Source organism: Leopardus geoffroyi, chromosome B1 (genome assembly GCF_018350155.1).
Source record: "Leopardus geoffroyi isolate Oge1 chromosome B1, O.geoffroyi_Oge1_pat1.0, whole genome shotgun sequence".
Taxonomy (NCBI): Eukaryota; Metazoa; Chordata; class Mammalia; order Carnivora; family Felidae; genus Leopardus; species Leopardus geoffroyi.
In genome coordinates, this window is record NC_059327.1 from 42,259,315 (window position 1) to 42,283,295 (window position 23,981).

General features: G+C 40.2%; 1 protein-coding gene across 1 annotated transcript in view; it reads right to left on the reverse strand.

The window, feature by feature from the left end:
- Positions 1-23,981, reverse strand: part of IDO2 (indoleamine 2,3-dioxygenase 2) — a 71,645-nt gene that overhangs the window by 15,479 nt on the left and 32,185 nt on the right. Inside the window, exons 3-7 of the mRNA XM_045459702.1 lie at positions 19,190-19,309; positions 16,610-16,728; positions 14,305-14,319; positions 10,051-10,150; positions 7,854-7,971 (exon numbers count right to left, since the gene is read on the reverse strand). Coding sequence (XP_045315658.1) covers positions 7,854-7,971; positions 10,051-10,150; positions 14,305-14,319; positions 16,610-16,728; positions 19,190-19,309 — 472 coding nt within the window. The remainder of the gene's footprint in view (positions 1-7,853; positions 7,972-10,050; positions 10,151-14,304; positions 14,320-16,609; positions 16,729-19,189; positions 19,310-23,981) is intronic.

Sequence of the window (23,981 nt, forward strand, 5' to 3'; positions counted from 1 at the left end):
TGAAGGCTCTGCCAGATTGATCTCCGAACAAAACCGAGATCCTTCCCCGCTTGAACGTAATAAGCACTAAGTGCCAAGAGCTGACCTGGACCAGACTGAGGCTTTATCTCAACTGTGTACCCACAGACCAACTCTGCACTTAGTTTGTTCACTTCCTACACCCTTCTGTTATCTTGTTATCTTCTGCTATCTTGTTTGCTTGTTGTCTTCTGTCCTGCTCCGTGTGCCATATAAGAAGCCAACTTTAATCATATGGTGAAATGTCATTGAGTTTGGAATCCTGAACATGTTTTATAACTGTGGTTAACTTTGCTTTATGATTGACTAAAGTTGACACTGTGGAAGGACAAAACTCATGTGTGCACCTTCACACCATGCTTGTGACCGAAGTTCTTTGCAGGAACTAAAAGCTAGTGTCAGAAAGAACAGGTGAAGGAAAGCATGGTGTCAAATAAAGATAAATTGAAATTAAAATATTCTGGGGTCAGATCATGCTAGGTCTTGCAGAAAGATTGGGATTTTGGCCTTATCCTTAAAATAATGGAAAAACGAGTGCGGGCAATAGGAATGTAATGTGATGGGCATTTATAATTTAAAATTTTCTAGTAGTCATATTTTAAAAGGTAAAAAAAAAAGTTGGTAAAATTAATATCAATACTATATTTTAGCTAACCCACCATATCCAAAATATTATAATCTCAAAAGATAACCAATATAAAAATTATTATATGTTTTCTTGTGATAAGTTTTTGAAATTTTGTCTATATCCTTACAGACTTAAAATCTACTTTACGCTTATAATGCATTTCAACTTGGATGTTTAATTTTCAACAATTAACTGACATATGACCTATTCAGTACTAAAGCTGTGTTTAACAAACAACTATTTTACATTGATTCAGTTTTTATGTTTCAATATCAATTCACTACTATTAAATACAATTAAAAATTTAGTTCCCCAGCTACCCTGGCCACTTTTCAAGTGTTCAGTAGCCACATGTGTTTGGAGGCTACCTTACTGTACTGTGCCAGAAGAGAAACTGAAGACTTGGGGGAGTAAAAGTGCTTCAGCGTGCACTTTTAAAAGCTGATTCAGGCTTCTGTGTACAGAAGGAAATAGATAAGGTAAAGGGCAGAAGAGAAACTGTTGTAGGGTCCCCCCCTAAGGAATCTGGTGAGAAAAGACCTCAGGATAAGGGAAGACAACCTCGCTATGTGTGTAAGTGACATCCCTCACGACCCTGTAACACGAGACCACCCAATCAGACTGTATGTCTATACATTACCCATATATAGGAGACAAAGAAGTAGAAAATGCATAAAAGACTACGCCATGTGGCATTCGGGGCTCAGTTTTTCGGGTACAAACCCAACTGAGCCAGTGCTGGCACAAATAAAGTTGCTTCCTGGAAAGAAAGCCTCAGTGTCATAACTGTCTGTGCAAGAAACCTGCTACAAGACCACTGCAGAGTCGTGGCAAGTGATGATGGGAGCCAAGTTCAGAGCAAGCGATGGTAAAAACAGAGAAAAAGGAAGAGATGCAATCGATATTCCAAAAAGAAACTTTCATTTGCAGTAGTGGAGTGTTGTTTCATTCAGATCTGTCCTTCCACTAAAAACAATCCAAAAAGAGGGATAAAGGATGCAAATATCCTAAAGGCATCAAGTAGCTGAAAAGACAGGAAGGAACTGCCAAGCAAAATTTTAAGGGAAAGCAGGAACCCAGAATGGGAGGCAGAAACTAGGGTGGCAAAACCTCCTTTTCCTGAAGTCATTTCCCAATCCACGTATGCCTGGCCTTGCTTTCAGTGGCTTCTCTGGATGGTAGGTGTCATAAGTAAGACCCCGGCCCCAGCCATGGGGAGGAATTTTACAGGAGACCCTGTTCATATTAAACTGGGAGTCCCAACTACCTATATCTCAACATCAGTGTGCATCAGAGCTCCCAACCCACCACTCCTTGCCCCCAAGAGACAAAATTGAAGTCACCTTGGCACTGAGCAAAACAGGATTTAAAAAAATCTGTCCCTGAAAAGTTATGACCAATTTTTTTTTTTTTTTTTTTTTTTTTTTACATTCTTAGCCCAACTTTAAATTGTCTAATTGGTACATGGGCCCTCACTTGCTGAACTTGCTTCAAGATGGTCCAGAATTTCAATGTCCCCAAGAACCAGGAAGAACCAAGTACAAATATTTCTCTGCCCTAGTTCCAAAAGACTGTCTACAAACAATGTTCCAAGGACAATGAGCATTATATAGAATGGAGGAAAAAAAAAAAAAAGCAAAACAAATCAAGCCTAAACACACACACACAAAAAAAAAAAACATGACAACCTGACAACCAACAATAGGAAAAAAGAAATAACAAGAAGGAAACAATCAAGTTTCCAATATTAGAATCACACACAAATTATGACACAGCCACAAGTAGTATGTTGAAAAAAACTAAAAGTGAGCTTGAAAATGTCTCTGGGGAACAGAAAAGTATGAAAAATAAACAGGTTAGAAAGTAATAAAATATAACTTCTGGAAATGAGACAATAAAATAACCTTTTCAATATATGTAGTCAGCAACAGATTAGAAGCAGTTGACAATGAGTTAATTAGATTAGAAGAATTAATGCAACACAGAGAAATAAAGAGATGGGGAAAAAACAGCAAGGCTAGAAGAGAATGGAAGATAGTGGATCAAGGTCTAACATCCTCAATTAAAGTTGAAGAAGGAAAACAGAAAGAGAGTGGGGCACAATTTGTGAGGATGTGATGGCTAAGGACTTTCCAGAATGATAAGTCGTATCAGTTAAAGAAGCATAATGAAACCAACCCATGATAAACGGAACAACACAGACCCATAAAGAGAAACTCACAAGCAGATCAGAAAAAGATAGGTTTCCCTGACATCTAACTTCTTAGTAGTGACAATGGAAGCTAAAAGATATTGTAAGGATTTACTCAACATCTACAGGAATATTGTTGCTAGCAAATATATTCTGTAGGCATTGGAGTGAAACAGGGCAATTTTCAGACGAGAGAGTTAGCCAGCAGCAGGTCCTCACTAGAGGAAATCCTAGTAGCAAAAGAGATGTGTGTAAAGGAGTGAAGGGCAAAAAGAAGGTTATAATAGGTAAGCAAATCTGAGTGAATCTTAACCATATGCAACAATAATAATCACTGTAGATTTCTGGGTATTTTTGATGTGTGATATGCAATGTATATTCTTCCTTGTAAGCCTGAAAACATCTTTTGTGAAGACTCATGGGACTCTTCAATATTTTGAGAACTGGTTCTGTGTGGGCATGTTTGTTGATTTTATACATTGACATGAGAAAATAAGATTCAAGGTAAAATATGGTGGGTCAGGTGACTAGGGTGTACTGAGATTACTATGTGTAAGTAATCCACGAGTGAAGACAACTTTAAAAATATGAATGGAGTCGTTATTATCCCACAGTATTTAGCAGAGAACAATCCCAGTGTTGATTATTTTCCACTTTGCTTTATTTATTTTCTATTATTATTATTTTCAAAGTTAACCTTTGATAACTTTGGATAACTTTTATTACTACCAGAGGTTTCTCTCATCAGTACACAGTTCTGACTGCAATACCTTCTTCAGACTGCACAGGGAGCTGAAGATCCAGAAATCAGTAGGTTGGGAAGGTAGGGGGAATGACTTTCACCAAGAAAATCCTAATGCCTTAACATAAACCAATGGTACTGAATTTAATTGTTGCAGTTTATAGATCCAAATCATAGAGCTGCCCAACATCTTGACAGTCTCTCTTACTAATTATAAATTAGTAAAAACTTATCAGTTACCAAAAACAAAAAACAACAAAACAAAACAAAACAAACCTTTACCAAATATTGTTTTATACAATGTCAACAATGCTTTCAACAAATCTAAAAATATCTTAACTGCATGCCACTTTTAAGCTTTAATTTAAGATAAACAAAAATGGAAACAATAATTTTGTTTCCAATTAGTTGTAGACAAAGTAAGTTTACAAATTAGGAAGAAAACTTCCTTAGGGAAAATTAAGTGAGCCAGCCAGAAGAGGGTAGCAGCAGGAATTCACACTATCATTTACTACCAACTCACCGAGTAAGAAACCTGACTTAAACACATGCCAAACTCTTAGAAGGAAACATTTTGACTCCTTGCTATCATTAAAGGAAAAATTCTTACAGGCAGCAATCTGTCAAGGACAAGATGGAAATTGTGTTGATTCAGAAGGAAATACAAGGCAAAACTTTCCGTGGCATTTTGGAGAGAAATTTATCTCTCAGCGTTTCTAAGGAGGAAATTAACTCTTAGAAACAAGAGGTATTCAGAAACCTGCCAAAAGACATGCTTGTGTAATCGGGATGCTTGGAAATCCGAACATATTTTAGCCTTCCAACAGAGCACAATGCCCAGGCCTGGTTGAGCTCTCTGCAAATCACCCAGAAAAGGGGAGCTAGACACGGATCTTACAGGTGCACAGCGCTGACACTCAGCGAGCAATGCACAGTGTGGGTGTAGTCTGGAAGTCTAGTGTTGTGACGGACTTCCGCCTGAAGAGGAGTACGTCTGCGCTGAGGACTAGGTTAAGGTTGTGAGGTGGAATCACCTGTGGGCTGGGCAAAGGCCCAGTGATAACATGGGGGTTCTCAGAAATATAAATTGAAGCCTTAAAATAAAGAGTACCTTCTCCTCTGCGTTGGGCATGTTTTCAAGCTATCCTGCCTGGAAATGAGGTAATTATGGAGGAATGGAGTAGAGCACACAACTCTTGCTAAAGCTGAGCTCAGAAAGAAAAAAAAAAAAATCATGAGCTCCATTTGGGGGGGGGGGGAAAGGGGAGAAGAGGCGGGGGGGATGGGAGAGGCGGGGGGGGGTGGGGGGAAGTGCTGCTGAGCTCTAAAGATCATCAGAAAAAAGTCATCAACTACAAACCAGACACAATGACACAATTTACGTGATTCCTTACACCTGGCAGTTTCCAGGGACACCTGAGTGGTGCAGTTGGTGAAGCATCCGACTCTTGATCTCGGCTCAGGTCCCGATCTCAGATTTCACAGCTCGTGAGTTCAAGTTCCAGATCAGGCTCTGTGCTGACCGCATGGAGCCTGCTTGGGATTCTGTCTCTCCCTTTCTCTGCCCCTCTCCAACCTGTGTGCTCTCTCTCTCTCTCTCTCTCTCTCTCTCTCTCTAATAAGTAAAACTTAAAACTTAAAAAAAAAACAAACCCTTGAAGTTTCTAGTATTTGTTATTTTTATCATTTCACTTTTCTGTTTACTGTGGCTGCATAACAAACCACTCCCAAGTGAGGGGCATGAAACAACCAGTATATGATGCTCTTGGAATCTGCGGGCTAGAAATTTGGACAGGACACAGGGGATGGGACACAGGACGGGACACAGGACACACTGCACTTCACAGTATTTGGGCCCCCAGGTGGATGACTAGAAGACTGAGGACGGTTTGAAGGTGCAAATCTAGAGTCATCCAAGGGTTCATTCGCTTCCATGGCAGCTTCCAACTAGAGCACCTACATATGGCCTCTCCGTGAGGCCTGGCGTTCTCACTCGCAGCATGGTGGCCTCAGAGCAGGTGGCATTTTTACGTGGTGACTCAGTATACAAGGTAACAGTTGCATCACCCCCTCTAGCCTTCCCTCAAAGCTCACGCAGCATCACTTCTGCTGCGTGCTATTGATTACGGGCATGTCACAGGCCCACCAATACCACAAGTGAGGACACAGCCTGCACTCCTTGAGGACAGGCACGTCAGAGCCACATTGGAAAGGAGCCTATGAGATGGAAGATTTTGTGCCTTGTTTGGAAAATGCAGTCTGATGCATTCCTGTTTCACTGCGGTGACTACAGATACAACTTTTAGAATAAAACATGCCTGTGTGGGAAAATTAACTTTTTAACAAAACAAGGAAAGTAGCCCTGCAATCTCCCAGGCCACCAGACTCCTGCAGGGGATAATGGAGAGAGAGCACTGGGCTGGCCTGGGCTGAGAAAGTGACTCTGACAATGAGCACTAGGAAAGCTTGTGACAGACAGGACTGTGCCCTCTTACTGCAGCAGGCAGTGTGACAGGGTGAGGGGTCTCTCACTCACGAGTTTCCAGACTACTCACTTCTGTTCTTTCATACTGATGGGGTTTGGGGGTCATGGGGGTCTGGAGCTGACTGCCAAGAAGGAATTCTTGAGGTGTCTTTGGTGCAAAAAGGTGATCCTATGAAAGCACAGGGACAGAACCCTTGGACAGTAAATGCTGCACTGGGGTTGTGCAGAGTGACTGGTTATATACTATGGAGTTGGGGGGAGGCCTCCAGAGGGACTTTGATATGCTAAAGGGGATGCCTAAAATACCTGAGGCCTTGCTATTGTCAAGCTAAGGTTGTTTTCCCTCTAGTAAGGCATTAACATTATGACAGAAGGGGGTTCCTGGAGAAATGGTACACTCTGTATTTGCCTCAAGTACTTGTTAAGGGGCTGCAGATTATAAAGAAATGTAATTTTACCTGCCATTTCCTTCTTGCCTTTGTTCCCCACATCACGAAGGAGGGAAGGGTAATATTAGGGCTCCAGGAAACTGAGTCCACAGGTTTCTGGAGATTAGGCTACTGATAAGATTGCCTTTTTATTACAATTTAGTAAGACATTTGTAAACTCCTGTCCTGCACGACTATAATTTCTATCCGTTAACCATCTGTTTCCCCTTTCCTTTGTTCTTGGGCAGCCAGAAGTGCCTGAGAAATATCACACATACCCCACCTAAGGTGGGGTGGGGGAGGGGGGATGCAGTGTGTCAGCTTGCCTTATGCTCCCTCATCAATATGATCTGAATGCACCTGCAATGTCACTTCCCCTGGTCTTGATATCCTGACTAATAAACTCAGGGTACCTTGTTAAGGCTCAAATCTATGTCACTCAGTTTAGAGAGCTTGTTTGATGTGATCAGGAGGGCTTTAAAATTAAAACTCAGGGAAGTGGAGGAAGTGTGGATCTGAAATATAAAACAGGATGTTGAATGGAAATAATACATAGTCCTGTGACTTCTGATGGACTTCCACTAGTGCAGAGAGTTTGAGATGACAAATAAATTTACTCCCTTAATAAAAAGTAATAAAGCTGGTGTCCTCCCTTTCTCCCTCCCTCCCTCGCTTCCTCCTGTCCTGTTTCCCATAAACCTCTCCTTTCCTGGACTCCCTCTATTTGTCAGTGAAGCAGGATCCATGGAAACTGATACTTAGATCCTTACCCTCTGGTTAAACAGATCACACCCCTCTCCCACACCTTCTTCAAACACAACAATTACATTTTCTAGATTCTTCTGATAAAGGAGTTAAGAGCTGCAGTCCTTAGGATAAGATTAACCGGCCACACCTGTAACAACTCCTCTTTAAACTAGCCTCAGAGGAGGAGCGATGGAAGGCCCCTCAGATAAGGCCCAAAGCCAAGGTCAGTCATCTCAGCTTCCACTAGAGAACAAAGAATGAGAGAGGCTTTAGAGAGCGTAAGGACAAACTCTCTCATATCACAATTCTGTCCTTCAGTAACCTAACAGTGCTGGATAGAGCTTATACAACCAATGTCGTGTGCTCTGCCCTTTTAGCCCCAGCTTCGTTACCGTAAGACCTCTACATGCAAGGAAATATTTTGGCTAGCCAGAAGAGGAAACAACTGAATCACAAGAGATATAAAGAACGATAAAACCATGAGAAAGTCACTGCAAACAGAGTTCATTTTTCAGTAGCATGAACAACATTTGGTTGCCTTAAAACAAAGACATTGACATTTTGACATTTTATGTCTTCCCGAGCAAAGCCCTCAGCCTTCAGAAGCCTCATACCATGCATTTGTCCTAAAGTTCTGGTGATATCCTGAATGCAGAGTCTCAGTCGCTGCAGGGCTTGAAGCAACGAGTTCTGGCTGGGCTGCAAGATGGCATTCACTGCCTGAACAAGTGCCTGAAGAGGAGATTCATTCACTCAATTCATTAACATTCAGTCCACTGAGGTAGAGCAGCAAAGCTGTGGGAATCTAGAAAAAGGGGACCCATCTGACTGCTGGATTGTTAGGCAGGGCTCCCCAGGGGCATTCCTAAACTAAATATCCTGTGAGGTTTTCCTGAGAGCCAGAATCTTTCTGGGCACCCTTCAGATAGATCCCTAGTTAAGACTTTCTGGAGCTTTTCCATTGACTGCTACTTCTTGTACCTCTCAAGGGCATAACTCTAATCAATTTTGTTCTTTCTTCTGGATTTATCTCATATTATTGATGGGGTTTTGGAGTGGTGGGGGTCTGGAGTCAATGGCCAAGAAAGAATTTTTGAGATGTCTTTGGTGCAAAAAGGTGATCCTATGAAAGCACAGGGACAGGGCCCTTGGGCACTGGGGTTGTACAGAGTGACTGGTTATATACTATGGAGTTGGGGGGAGGCCTCCAGAAGGACTTTGATATGCTAAAGAGAATGTCTAAGATGCCTGAGGCCTTGCTGTTGTCAAGCTAAGGTTGTTTTCCCTCTAGTAAGGCATTAACATTATGACAATAGGGGGTTTCTGGGGAAATGGTCTGCTTTGTATGTGCCTTAAATATTTGTCAATGGGCTGCAGGTTATAAAGAAATGTAATTTTACCTGCCATTTCCTTCTTGCCTTTGTTCCCCATATCACTGTGGAGGGGAAGGTGATATTAGGGCTCCAGAAAACTGGGTCCACAGGTTTCTGGAGATTAAGCTATTGATAAGATTGCCTTTTTCTTGTAAAGACCTTTGTAAGACCTTTGTAAACTGATGGAGACTCATGTCCTGTATGACAGTAATTTCTATCAGTTAACCATCTGTTTCCTTTGTTCTTGGGCAGCCAGGAGTGCCTGAGAAATATCACACATATCCCACTTGGGGAGGGGGTGGGTTGTGCTAGCTTGTGTTTGGCCCGCAGCTTGCCTTATCGTCCTTCATCATTATGATCATTTCTACTTCTAGGACCTTGAACTAGGGCAGCCTCACTCCTGAGCTCTGTTGTACATAAAATCAGACAGATTCTGTAGATCCCGTAGCATCAGAGCTCCATTCACCAGGAAGACTTATTTGTCCTCTGGCAGTCTCTACCTTATTTGAGCTATATTTTGAAGACCAATGCTTTACTCTGTATCTTTCAGTGAACTAAACACACGAAGGAGAAGTAAAGTAAGCATATAGTTTCACTTTTGAGACTGAAAGAGGGTGCTAAGGTAATCATCCCATGATCTGGTCACTCTACTGAGGACACAGTAAGCACTCAAAGAATGTTCACCAGGGAAGGTAGTGAGGAAAGACTTAAATCTAATCTAAATATCTTTGTGCAAGGCAAGCATTCCCTAGATGATCACCTGTCACTACACCTTCATTTGCTTTACACCTGAACTTTCTGTTATCTACCTGACCCCTGAAGGAGTTCAAATATGCAAGCTCAAACCTAGGTATTCTCAATGAGGGTTCACTGTCCTCTGAAGAGGGTTCACTGTTTTCTGACGCTTTTGCATAACAGTTTTCTCTGCCAGGAATGAATACCCACTTCCATTCTTACTTCCTGCTTAATTCCCATACATCACTCAGATTTTAACTTCAGCTGTCATTTCCCTTTGCCTGATCTTGCAAGTCTGGATTAGGTCTTAGATGTTTTTTCATGAAAAACACTGGGTTTTTGTTTTTGTTTTTGTTTTTTTTCTTGTTACCCCATACATCAGTCCATCTTTCTCTACTGGATGGTGAGCTTCTATAGCGTCCAGAACAGTATCTGTCTTGTTCTCCCAGACATACATTATTCAGAACAAGACATGTCAGTTGAATGGTTGAATGGTCATTCCAAGTGATGCAGTAGTTGAAGAAAGGGAGAGCTGTGGGCTAGAGATCAGACCTCTTTTCCCAGACATACACCAAGTAGGACAAGGCCGATACTCATCTATATTTATTAGTTCTCTACGGGGAAAGGGACTTGGTGGGAAGTAAAGCTCAGACTAATTTCTCATTTTGGACAAAAAAAAAAAAAAAAGCCATGAAGAAAATACCTTAATCCCAGGTACTGCTGCCTTCTCCACCAAGACAGTCACCAGTATAAAGCCACGCAGGCTTTCTTCCCCAGGAAATGAGAAAATGACGTCCAAGTTCCTTGGGAAGGAAATGACCACATGTTTAGAGAGGTTTGTACACTGTGGTGTGAGCAGAGCCCAAAGACCACCTCAGAGCCAGACAAATGCAAGAGCAAGTAGACTCGAAGAAAACCCCTCTCATCTCTGTAGAATAGCTCTGAGGAGGAGAATCTGCCTCCAGCTCTGCTCCAGAAAGGAAAGAGAACAGACCTATTCAAGACCATGGTCAAGGACCAGAGGACTCTCTAAGTCTAGCATGGCCTCCCAGTGGAACAACTGACCTATAAGTGGGCAGGCACTGCTGATTCTCCACAGGGCCAGTCTGTGGCCCATCGCACCATCCCCGTCAGGAGCAGGGGCAGTCTTAGAGGTATAGTGACCACAGACAACAGCTAATTTCATGCTCCTTTTTTAGACTTGAAACTATGGCCCAAGGAAGCAAAATGGTTTCCCCAAAGTCATGCAGCTGATTAGTCACAGGACCAGGGCAGGAATATTTCATAACTCTGGTGAGTGCTTTCTCTCATCAGTGACCTTTTCCCCCAAGTGCTGTATTACGTAAGAATGACAGCTGCAAGACCGTCATAGAATCATCTTTAAATGACCAGCTATCTAGATTCAAATATTCCAGATGTCAGTCCAATCTGCAAAACCTAAAATTTCACTCCATAAATCACTTCTGTCTCTAACATTTTAAGCATGGCCAGAGATGAAAAACAAACACAAAAGAAAAATAAGTCAGGAACTCCATTGTGCCAGCGAAGTTACACTTGTGTGGAAAGTGGCTTCTTCATCCTTCCACTCTCCATCTGCTGAGCTACAGTTTTTATATGGAATGCCTTCATTGAGCTGAGGAGAGGCAATGTCAATTTAGAGGCTAATTTTGCTCTCTGGGGAAAGAGGAGCCTGAGGATGTCTGGACCAAACCTGGCCCATGAGCTCCAGTCCATGTAAAACAAGATATTTCAAAGGGATTCTTCTGTAGCTATAGAAACCACTCTACAATTTTGGCCTTTCATATAAGCTATGGTGAGACCATAGATCTTTTTCAGGTCTTAGACTTCAAAGAATCACAGAAGATTTAGAGAATTTTTAAAGTTTTTTTTTTTTTTCTTTTCTTGCATTGAACTTTATTTGCTTCATTATGAACAGACTTGAAAATATAGTAAAGAAAATTAATCCCCTAATCCTTACAAAGCACAGGGACCATTGTTAATTTTTGGACTTTTAATTTTTGGCACATTTCCCTCTAGTCTTTTTTTCAGGCATTTTTATTTTTATTTTTTAATTTTTTTAATTAAATTTTTTTTTTAATTTAGTGACTCATCAGTTACATATAGCACCCAGTGTTCATCATAACAAGTTCCCTCTTTAATACCCATAACCCATTTATACCATCCACCACCCACCTCCCTCCATTAACCCTCAGTTTGTTTTCTATCATTAAGAGTCTCTTATGTAAGGGTGCCTCAGTTGGTTAAGCATCCAACTTTGGCTCAGGTCATGATTTCACAGTTGCTGAGTTTGAGCCCTGCATCAGGCTCTGTGCCGACAACTCAAGCTGTAGTCTACTTCAGATTCTGTGTCTCCCTCTCTCAATCTGCCCCTCCCCCGCTCATGCCCTCCCTCTCTCTCTATCAAAAATAAACATTAAAAAGAATTTATAAAAAAAATTACAAGAGTTTCTTATGTTTTGCTTCCCACTCTCTCTTTTTTTTCCTTTCCATATGTTCATCTGTTTTTCTTCTTTAATTCCACATATGAATGAAATCATATAGTATTTGTCTTTCTGTGACTGATTTATTTTTGTTAGCATAATACTGTCGAGCTCCCTCCACGTCTTTGGAAATTGCAAGATTTCACTCTTTTTTTCTTTAATGTTTATTTATTTTGAGAGAAAGAGTGCAAGCATGAGAGGGACACAGAGAGAGAGAGAGAATCCCAAGCAGGCTCCGTGCTCAGTGCAGAGCTACATGTGGGGCTCCATTTCATGAATGTGAGATCACAACTATGATATCACAACCTGAGCAGAAATCAAGAGTTGGAGGTTCAACCAGTTGAGCCACTCAGGTGCCCCATGATTTCATTCTTTTTGATGGCAGAGTAATATCCCATTGTGTGTGTATGTGTGTGTGTGTATGTATATATGTATGTATGTGTGTATATATCATATCTCCTTTATCCATTCATCTAGTCTGTGGACATTTGGGCTCTCTCCACATTTTGACTATTGTTGATAATGCTGCTATAAACATTGGAGCACATGTACACTATGAATCTATATATTTTTTTATCCTTTGGGTAAATACCTAGTAGTGCAATTGCTGGATAATAGGGCAGTTCTATTTTTGACTTTTTGAGGAACCTCCATACTATTTTCCACAATGACTGCATCAATTTGCATTCCCACTAATACTGTAAGAGGGTTGCTGTTACTCCACATCCTCGCCAACATCTGTTGTTTCCTGTGTTGTTAATTTAGCTATTCTGACAGGAGTGAGGTGGTATCTCATTGTGGTTGTGATTTGTATTTCCCTGATGATGAGTGATGTTGAGCATCTTTTCATGTGTCTGTTAGCCATCTGGATGTCTTCTTTGGAAAAATGTCTATTCATGTTTTCTCCCTATTTCTTAACTGGATTATTTATTTTTCAGGGTGTTGAATTTGGTAAGTACTTTATAGATACTAACCCTTTATCTGATATGTCACTTGCAAATATATTCTCCCATTCTGTAGACTGCCTTTCAGTTTTGTTGGCTGAAATAGTTCATCTTTGCTTCTTTCCCTTGCCTCTAGTAACATGTCTCATAAGAAGTTGCTATGGCCTAGGTCAGAAAGGTTTCTGCCTATGTTCTCCTGTAGAATTTTGATGGTTTCCTGTCTCACATTAGGTCTTTCATCCATGGCAAATTTATTTTTGTGTTTTGGGTAAGAAAGTGGTCCAGTTTCTTTCTTCTGCATGTTGTCATCCAGTTTTCCCAAAACCATTTGTTGAAGAGGCTGTCTTTTTTTCCATTGGATATTCTTTCCTGCTTTGTCAAAGATGAATTGACCACATAGTTGGGGGTCCATTTCTGGGTTTCCTATTCTGTTCCACTGATCTATGTGTCTGTTTTTGTGCCAGTACCATATTGTCTTGAGGACAAATGTCTTGAGGACAAGCTTTGCATTAAAGCTTGAAGTCTGGAGTCGTGATGCCCCCAGTTTTGCTGTTCTTTTTCAGGATTGCTTTGGCTATTTGGGGTCTTTTGTGGTTCCATAAAAATTTTAGAATCGTTTGTTCTAGCTCTGTGAAAAATGCTGGTGGTATTTTGATAGGGATTGCATTGAATGTATACATTGCTTTGGGTAGTATAGGCATGTTAACAATGTTTGTTCTTCCAATTCATGAGTATGGAATGTTTTTTCCATTTCTTGTGTCTTTTTCAGTTTCTTTCATAAGTGTTCTATAGTTTTCAGAGTACAGATCATTTGCCTCTTTGGTTAGGTTTATTCATATGTATCTTATTGTTTTGGGTGCAGTTGCAAATGGGATCAATTCCTTTATTTCTTTTTCTGCTGCTTTATTACTGGTGTATAGAAATGCAACATATTTCTGGGGCACCTGTGTGGCATAGTTGGTTGAGCCTCTGATTCTTGATATCAGCTCAGGTCATAATCTCACAGCTGTGAGATTCAGCCCCACATTGGGCTCTGCATTGAATGTGGAGCTTGCTTGGGATTCTCTCTCTCCCCTCCCCTCCCCCACATGCTCTGTCTCACAATAAATAAACATTAAAAAAAAAGAAAAGAAAAGAACTGCAGTGATTTCTGTATGCTGACTTTATGTCCTGCAACTTTGCTGAATTCATGTATTCATTCTAGCAAATTTTTGGTGGAGTCTTTGGGTTTTCTAAAAAGAATATCATATCATCTATGAATAGTGAAAGTTTGATTTCTTCATTGCCAGTTTGGATGACTTTTATTTCTTCTTGTTGTCTGATTGCTGAGGCTAAGACTTCTAGTACTATGTTCAGTGGTGAGAGTGAAATATCCCTGTCTTGTTCTTTTTCAGGCATTTTTAGATAGTTCATACACTATATACAAAATTTGATGTGCTTTCTTTTTCGTTGATTTGTAAGCTTTTAGTTAGTATGGATTCTAAAGTTAGTGAACGATTTCTGAGAACTTACCTGATTTCCAGGGGTCTAGTCAAATTTCAGTATCGATAACCACAAAGAGAAAAAGGAAATAAAAGAACAAATCAGTTTCTAAACTGGTATGCGTTTTGAGAGGACATAGACACAGGCACATACATTTGTGTCCAAATGCATATGCACACACACACATCCATGCACATTTTGGATGTCACAGGTCGTGACTACACTGTGGGTCTCAAGGAAAGCACAATGCTCCACCCCAAATGCACTGCTTTGGCACACTGATTATTTGAACTAATGTTATGTAAGGAAGAGCTGGCACAAGAAGGACATTCTGACTCCTTTGTTTCCCTGAAAACAGGAAATAAATCTGGTATGTGACCGGTACCCAACCTGTACCAGGAAAATTAACCCGAGAGGGAATTTAGGGCCAAGAAGCCTGTGTAAATACACCTTCACTAATTTGCTAACCCTAAGCCCAAACCCCTATGTCTTGTCAATTCTTCCCAAATGTATTGTTTTCTTGTCTAAAGGTATAAAATCTTCCTGTTTTGGTCACTTGTCTGGGTCTCATATTTTATGGGCTCTCATAGGTAAAATAATTAATTTCATTTTTCTTCTATTGATCTGTCTTATGTCAATGTACTTATCAGACCAGGCAAAGAACCTAGAAGGGAAGAAAGGAAAGATTTTCCTTCCCTGAAAGTCACTGTGTGACAAGGAGTAAGCTAAATCTCCACTCACAGAGGAGCCCAGGAATATTTAGCCTGTGGCCACCATGATAAATTATCTTATTCCTTTTATATATTTGTCATTGCCACAAACCCGTATTTCTGTTATAACTATTATACTCTTACTTACCTTTAGCATCAGATCAAGTTTCACTTCCTCACCAAGCTGTTTCCTGATTTTTAAAGCCTGCATTGCTATAATTGCTTTGAAATGCTTAAGGGCTATTGCTTATGTCCCTCTTTGACATTTGTCTTGTTCTTTAACCATGTTGGTGCCCTTTGCTTCCATGTCTTCCATTTCTCTACAGCACTTAGCTCTATGGAAGGCATATTAAAAGACTCCAAACTTAATCACCAAGAAAGCTAACTACTGAACCCCAGACTGTGTCTGCCTCTCTGGGATGCAGCCCTGCTCACTCACTCACTGGGCAACTAGCCCCTTGTTGTTGTATTTTTGACTTAACCATTCCAGGCCAGACATTTTTTTTTTTCCCTTCAACCTTTCCTGTTTCTCTCTTTCTCTTCAAACCAGAAATCCAGCTGACTCAACACTCAATGCCTTGACCAGAATTATTTCTGCACATATATTTATTATTTCTTTCTGTCAAAACTCTGAGTCAGATTCAGCAGCTTTTCATGAGAATACTGGTCACTAATTTTGTTATGAAAGAACTGGTCAAAGATCACAATTAATAATTATGGAAAATGTATCCTCCCAGGCCTCAGGCTTCCTTAGAAAGATGAGATGGCCTCCCTTCTTCCAAGAAGCACATAAATTAGTCCCAAAATCTATAATGTTATATTAAGTGTTTAATCATCTAGAACAGATTCCCATCATCTCCTCTGGCATTCTTGTGGTACCTACAACCCTCAAGCTAAGGAAGTTCTTCCTCACATCTAACCTAAATGTCCCTTTAGTTATTTTATTAAGTTACAAAAGTACTATTTCTTGTACCTACAGCCTGAAATAAATTTGGTTGTGATAATAAAGTTCAAAGGGAAATTTAACAATTCACCTTTTCCACCCATTCTGATTAATTATTGTTTGTTAAAAACTCACACTATTTTTTCTTTAGACCAATACTTATCTACATTCCCAGCCCAACTTTCCAAGGATTGATGCCAGCTAGGTAGAAGAGATAGCATTATTAATCAAATTCTCAATCTAACTTTCTAGAGCCCTACTCTTAATTCACCTATAATCATAATCATAATCACAATCATTTATGGTCATTATATCAGGATGACTTATTGAAGTCACTGGCCCTAATTTGACATGAATGGAAGGCATGTTGTGGAATGGAAATTTGATGAGAGAGAATGAATGAAGCCTAATTATGCAGGAGCTTGAAGGTCAAGTTAAGAAATTCAGATTGGATGTGGAAGAAAACAAGAAAAAGTAGCCTGCTCCAATGTATTCAGAGTGGATTGAGAAGAAACTTCCGGGACGTGTAAATTTTGAACTTGAACACAAGTTCTTTGGAACCATAAAGCAGACACTAAATATGAACATCTAGAATCACACATAGCTGAAAATGCCAGGCCTTTACTGTAAGGAGAGGAAGTTTCCATCAATTCACATCCAAAGCACTCACTCCCTGTCTTACCTTTCAGGATCCCTAGTGGTCCAGTTTGTCAGCACCAAGTCTGCATGGACTAGGATAGGAGGGATGCCCAAGTTCCTGGAGACTTCAACAAAGGGAAGGGCAAGATTTCTTGGCAGAACCTTTTAGATATAAATACAGGAAATTAGCATACACCAGAAAGAATGCAGCAAGGGAAGTAATCATGATTGCCCTTTACTCCAGTAATCCTGTGGTAGAGAAATGACCTGGGCATAAAATTGGAATTATCTGAGTGACCCATATACACACACCTCACTCTCATATTTTTTTCCCTTAACATTCTAGTGGATATAATGTGTATGAGTACAATCTGAAATATATATGAAAATTACAAAACTGGAACACATACCTATACATAGCGTATAAAATAATCTCTGAAAACTGACTCTGCAAAGAAGGGCATCACCAATGTTTAAACGTAAACTGGGGGCTGAGTTGATGAGCAGTGGGAAAAATATCTCTAACTCTTTATATATCTACTTATCTATTAACATAGATGTCTACATAAATATGTATGTGTGTATTTGTTTGTATAAAACTACATATATACATACATGTGTATGTATACACACATATACGTGTGTGTTTATGTTTCAATCAGGAACAGGAATGGGGAGGACAGAACACTTCATCCTGTGTGGCAGCCAACTCTGTTCATCACTTCATAAGCCAAACCCAATAACAACTTCAAGACGGTCCCTATTTAACTCTTAAGTTATCTGAGGAACACTCCAAAGAGACATATCTGCCCACAAGTCCAGAAAAACTACTCAGATCCGTGGGAGATGGGGGGGGTGGGGGGGGGTTCTCTATCTGTAGACAAAGTTAAATTGGTTTTGATCCAAAATAACATTCTTATGCTCCCTATCTCCCACTTGCATTTTTATTTCCCCCTAGGATAAAAGTATCTATTAAAGAAGTCTTGCTTCCGCTTTTGCTTTCCTTAGATTTTCAGACTTGGGACAGAACTGTTTTTCAGGTAAGAAACAAAAAGAACTATAGAGTTTTAAAATTCAAACTTAAGTTTAGTTTCCCTGAGTCAGGGGTTGAGGAGGGCAATGCAAAAGTGAGGTGTCTATTTAGGTAAAGAGTTAGAAGAGGAGATGTAGAGAAAGTTGGAGATGATCCCAGGCCATGGACAGGGGAATCCCTGGTAACCTGGAAGTAGATGGACACTCCACGAAACTGAAGGCTTCCTCCCCTGTCACCCTTTCTCTACCCCTTCCCCATATCTGGGATTACGGTTTGGAGAACACAAGGGGGAGGGAGGCCCAGCGGGACATTTTGTAATGTGCCTAGATTTCAAAGTTTTTATATCAGACATACATTTTTTTTTTAATGAGATGTACTGACATTTAAGAACTCTGAAGCACATCTATATCTTCTTCTTCTCTCTTTTCTCATGTTCCCTTCCTTTTGTCACAGGGGGGTTTCCTCTGTTTACTTGAAAGAAAACAGGCAGCCTTCACCAAGCAAACAAAATAGGCCTGGGCTGCTCAGTGAACCACGGAGTACTGGAACAAGTAACTCTGATTCCTGGAAAAGGGACACTTAAACAAAATGAAAGGGAGTGGTGCTTTTTTACTGCTGTTAATGGAACTCAGAGATTTCATGTCTCCAGGTTTAGGTTTTTTGTTTTTCGGGTTTTTTTTTTTAATGTTTATTTATTTATTTTTGAGAGAGGAACAGAGAGAGAGAGAGAGAGAGAGAGAGATAGAGAGAGAGATGCAGGGGAGGGGCAGAGAGAGAGAGAGAGGATCTGAAGCAGGCTCTGTGTGGACAGCAGAGAGCCCGATGCAGGGCTCGAACTCATGAACTACGAGATCATGACCTGAGCTGAAACCAAGAGTCAGATGCTCGACTGACTGAGCCACCTGGGCACCCTCCAGGTTCAGGCTGAAACTATAAAAGGTTAAGTAAAGATTTAGAAGAGATTTAAATGAATTATTAAGAGATCAATAATCAGTAGAAAGAGCAGAGTATTAAAAAATTAAAATTAATCTTGTTAATGTCAATGGGTGCCTTTTAGGGAAAGAAGGTTACATTAGTGAATCAGAAGGTCTAAGCATGGCCTTGCATTTTACACTAACTTGCTATCTGACTCTGGAGAAGGATTTTTGTCTCCTGTAGTCCTCAGCTGTCTGTAAAATGGGCACAGTGGAGTTCTGTTTACTTTATGGGATTGAGAAAATCAGGAGATAATATATGTGCATAGGAATACAGAATGCTGCAAGTGTAAGCTATTATTAAGTTTCTTTTTTTAATGAGATCTCAGTTCTTGCCTTCATATGCAACTTGTTAAACATTCTTGCCAGAAAAAAAAAAAAAAAAAAAGATGTGAAAGCTAATGAATGGCTACAACTTTTAAAGAAAATTAGCTTCTTAGGGAAAAAATTTCTCTCATGTAAGTGGGCCATTTGTCCTTCCTTCAACTGACAGCCAAAGAAAAGAACAAGAAAGGACCTATTTTCCAGGAAAACAGTGTGGGGCCAAGCAGTGAGTGTACTTCAGGAGCAGCAGGCTTGCCAGATGACAAGACAGGCATGTGTTTTGTCTTCTTACCTCTTTGGGCTGCGTCTCTCCTTTCTGCCAGACATATCCCATGGTAATAAAGCTCAGAACCAAGTGGGCCAGGCGCTGTTCCCGGTAACTCTGGAGGAAGTGGCAGGTCAGGAGGGGCATCTGTTCAAGAGAATACCCAGAGATTATCAGTTGCACGGTGAGGATGAGCACAGGGGTTCTTTGACGTGAAGGGTTCTATGTGTATAAGGAGCAGGTTATATTTTAGTGAAGGAACTAAGAGCCTCCATGCACACCCCGTTTCCCCCAATCTTAGGACACTGCAGTATCTGAGGCATTTCAGGGGACCTTTCTCAGGAACTACCTAACCACTCCATCCAAACTCCTAAATTGCGCCCATGGTTGCGCCCAGACGCTAGTCACCTTCACTGAACTGACAGAGTGTGTAGTGTTCTAGAATAATTAATTTACAAGACTGAGATCACCTATTTCATGGAGTCTATTGTGGAAACTTTTACAGTCCTACGTATCAAGGCACCTCTGCTTCCTTGGTATCATTTAACCCTGGTAACAAGCCTGAACTGTGAGTGTTACTTTCTCTATTTAATTCCGAAGTAAAAGGAGAAACAGTGCAATTAGGAGTTTGACCAAATCCCTAGGGGGTGTTAGCTGAGCTGGGCCAAAGAGTTGTTCAGTCCTGTTTGAAACCTTCCAGTGACCGTGGCTGGGTGTTTTCACCTCTCCATGCCCTTTTTCTCTGATACGTATCACCAGGGGATTTACAGATGATGTCTTCATGAAAACCACACCCGTACAGAAGTCCATTGTTGACAGCTCTGCCCCAACAAAACAGTTTCTCACTTTTGTCTGGAACACCCTTGCCTGTCTTGGTTGACTGAAACAGTGAGTTCCACCTTCCTGGCACACCCCCTCCTCACCTCAGCCTTTTTCCTTGGTCCCCCTATCTCTTCCCCAGCTGTAGACACAGCCTGATCCAGATCTTCCCAGGGGTCCTTCTCTGGGTCTTTAAGTGCCCCCAAGAGGCGGCGGTGGACTTCTTGTGTATCCCTTTAAGCGCCAGGCACCGCCTCTGCGGCCTCAGACCCGCTGCCCCTCCCGCCCAGGCTCTCCGCAGCTTGCTCTAGAGCCTCCGCCACGGAATCCTTCCTCTGCTCTCCGCCAAGGGGCAGCCTTCCCGTGTCTGTTCGCCCCGCGCAGCTGCGTGTTCCTTCCTCCTAAAAGTGGCTCTGAATCGCAAATGCAATGTGCTCTAGACTCGCGTGCGTTTGCGTGTGCGTGTATGAGGTGGGGGAGTGACTGCTGAGATGTTGCATTTCAACAGGAACCGGCTTGAGAATTATGACCATAGTTATTAAGCACTTGTTGTAAGGTGCTTAGGAAAGCGTTTCCAAGGCACGATGCTAAAAACTTCCCATGCCGGATGTTGTTCTGTCTTGCCCCCCAATTCCACAGGACACAACTAAGTCAAAAAGGGTAGGGTCAGGGTCACAGAGCCGGCAGGGACTGAGCCCGGATGCTACTTCAGTTCTGCCGACAATTGCCCTGTTCTCCCAAGTCAGCACTGCCTGCTAGAAACATGGAAACCACACATGTAATTAAAAAATTTCCAGCAAGAAGGGCAAAAAAAGGTTCTACTTAAAGGCCCCTCCCTAGGCAAGCTTATCGAGAAACCCCGCAGATGTCCGTGTTTGAGCCTCTTTCTCTTTCAGGTCGTGGTGCCCTTCAGTCTCAGAAAATAGACCGCAACTATAAAACTTAACCTTCTCTAGCCTGGGACCATAACCCACATCCCAGCAGAGCCTGGGACAGAGCATCCTGAGAAACTTGTCACCTCCCAGTCCCGCCCCACCATGGGTGTGGCTGCAAACCTCTCACAACCTTAAAACCCTTTAAGAGGCCCAGCCTAATACAAACTCGGGCCACCGTTTCTCTTGATATCTGGCCCCTCTCCTCTCTTGGAGAATGAATAAACTCTGTCCTGCTAGTTGTTCTACTCTTCGTGCAATTCTTGGTCGCTGGTGCCACCAGCCACCCTAACAAGAGACATTTAAAAAAATTAGTACAAGAAACATGAAATTTGTTTTAGTAACATATTTTTTTCTAGGTCAATATATGCATAATATTATTAACACATAATCAGTATAAAAATATTGAGATGATTTGCAGTCTCTTTTTTAGGGTAAGTCTTCAGAATCCAGTGAGTAGCTTACATCGCAATTTGTCTTAACCATATTTCAAATGCTCTATAGCCATAAGTCCCTACTGGTTACCTAGAGTGCAGCCAAGGTAAAGGAACAGGGTCCAAGTTGAGAATGTGGCTTTTGGTTAGAGGTTTTTTTTGGAAATTTCCTGCACAACCCAGAGTCCCTGGGTTCCTCTTTCCAAGCAAACCCACACATTTTTTTTAAACATCAAAATGATTTGGAAAAAGTAAACAGCAACAACAAATACCCTTTGTAATGGAAATTTTTTTCTACAAAAAAAAAAAAAAAAAAAAAAACAGGATAAAATAGTTAGGGAGAGAGTGAGTCATAAACTTAATGTTTTCTTCAGTTTAAAGAAATCAACTTCATTTCATATTTGTGTTTTATGGTGAGATGGAAAGTAAATACGAAAGTTGTAAAATCCAATTCCATTACACTTTTAATTTTCTTTTCCTGATTATTAATACAGGTTACCATCTTCCAATGTCACTTGGTCATTTATGTTTGCTAGTTTGTAAAATGTCTGTTCCTGTTTATACCACATTTTTTTTTTTTTAAATGTGGTTGTTTCTGTTTGATTTCCAGGACTTTATATATACAGGATATAAATCTTTTTCTCAGTTATATACATGATAGCATTTTTCAGTTTGTGGCTTGGCTTTTCATTTTCTTTATAGTCTATTTTGAGGAAAAGAGGCTCTATTTTAGTGAAATGAAGTCTATCATAAAAACATCCCAATCTTAGTCATTAGGAAATCTTCCTTAGTCCAAGTACATATTCTCTTCAATTCTCTTCTAAAACATTTAATTTTTGTCTTTTACATTTAAATTCTTAATCCATCTGGAATGAATATATTTTTGTTTATGACACAAGGAGCCAATCCAATCAATGTATTCTTTTGCTCTGTGCTGCCATATGTATGGATAATCGGTCATTCTAGCACCATTATGTTCCCTTCTAATCTATCATTTCCTCTGTGATATAGTAACATTTCACATATGTGTGGGTCTGTATGTCAGTTCTGTATTAAAGTTTTGGGTGCTCGTTGTTACTGCTGCCCTCTGGTAACAGTATCATCTGGTCTCAAATTTTGTAGTTTTATATGTCATGATGACTAACAAGGCAAATTTTCTCACCCTGCTGTTAAATATACATATATTTATTCATTTACTTTTTACATGGCATAACAAACTAAACATTATTTTATATTTACAACTTCCAATTTTTTTAAACTTCTTGTTAAAAATAAATATGGAATTTTACCTCCATCATCATGTTAACGCACTTGGCCACAAGACTACATTCATACACATACATGCAGGCACACATTATTTTAGAAATTCCTTCTTATTTCACAGCCACATAGCAGTGCTTATTAAGATTAACCATACAAAACAAAAGTTGACTATACATTTCATTAATTTCATTATTTGTCAATGTTTCTTAAATGTTCATTTTTTCTCTCCTGAGTCTTTTTTTTTTTTTTTTTCAAATTTTTATTCAAATTCTAGTTAGTTAGGATTCAGTGCAATATTGGTTTCAGGTGTAGAATTCGGTGACCCATCACTTACATACAACACACAGTGTTCATCACAACAGGTAGCCTCCTTAATACCCATCACGTGTCTAGCCCATCTCCCATCCACCTCCCTCCATCAACCCTGTTTCTTTTCTATCTTTAAGAGTCCCTTATGGTTAGTTTCCCCCTTTCCTCTTTCTTTTTCTTTTTTTTTTTTTTACCCTCCCATATGTTCATTTGTTTTGTTTCTTAAATTCCACATATGAGTGAAATCATATGGTATTTGTCTTTCTCAGACTGACATATTTTGCTTAGCATAATATACTCTAGCTCCATTCACATCATTTTAAATGGCAAGATTTTCCTTTTTGATGGCTGAGTAATATTCATATAGATGAATCAGTGAGTAATATTCATATTACATATGAATATTCATTACATATCATGTATATTCATTATATATGTATACCACAATTTTTTTATCCATTCAATCACTCTATGAACATTTGGGTTCTCTCCATAGTTTGGCTATTGTTGATAATGCTGCTATAAATATCAGGGCATGTGCACCCCTTTGAATCTGTATTTTTGTATCCTTTGGGTAAATACTTAGTAGTGCAATTGCTGGATTGTACGGTAGTTCTTTTCTTTAACTTTTTGTAGAACCTCCATACTGTTCTCCAGAGGAGAAAAGTGTAAGAGGTTCCCCTTTCTCCTTATCCTAGCCTTATCCAGTTGTTTCTTATGTTAATTTTAGCCATTCTGACAGGAGTGAGGTGGTATCTCATTATGGTTGTGATTTGTATTTCCCTGATGATGAGTGATGTTGAGCATCTTTTCATGTGTCTGTTAGCCATCTGGATGTCTTCTTTGGAAAAATGTCTATTCATGTATTCTTCCCATTTCTTAACTGGATTGTTTGTTTCTCAGGGTGTTGACTTTGGTAAATATTTTATAGATTTTTGGATACTAACCCTTTATCTGATATGTCATTTGCAAATATATTCTCCCATTCTGTAGACTGCCTTTCAGTTTTGTTGGTTGTTTCCTTCACTATGCAGAAGCTTTTTATCAAGATGAAGTCCTAAT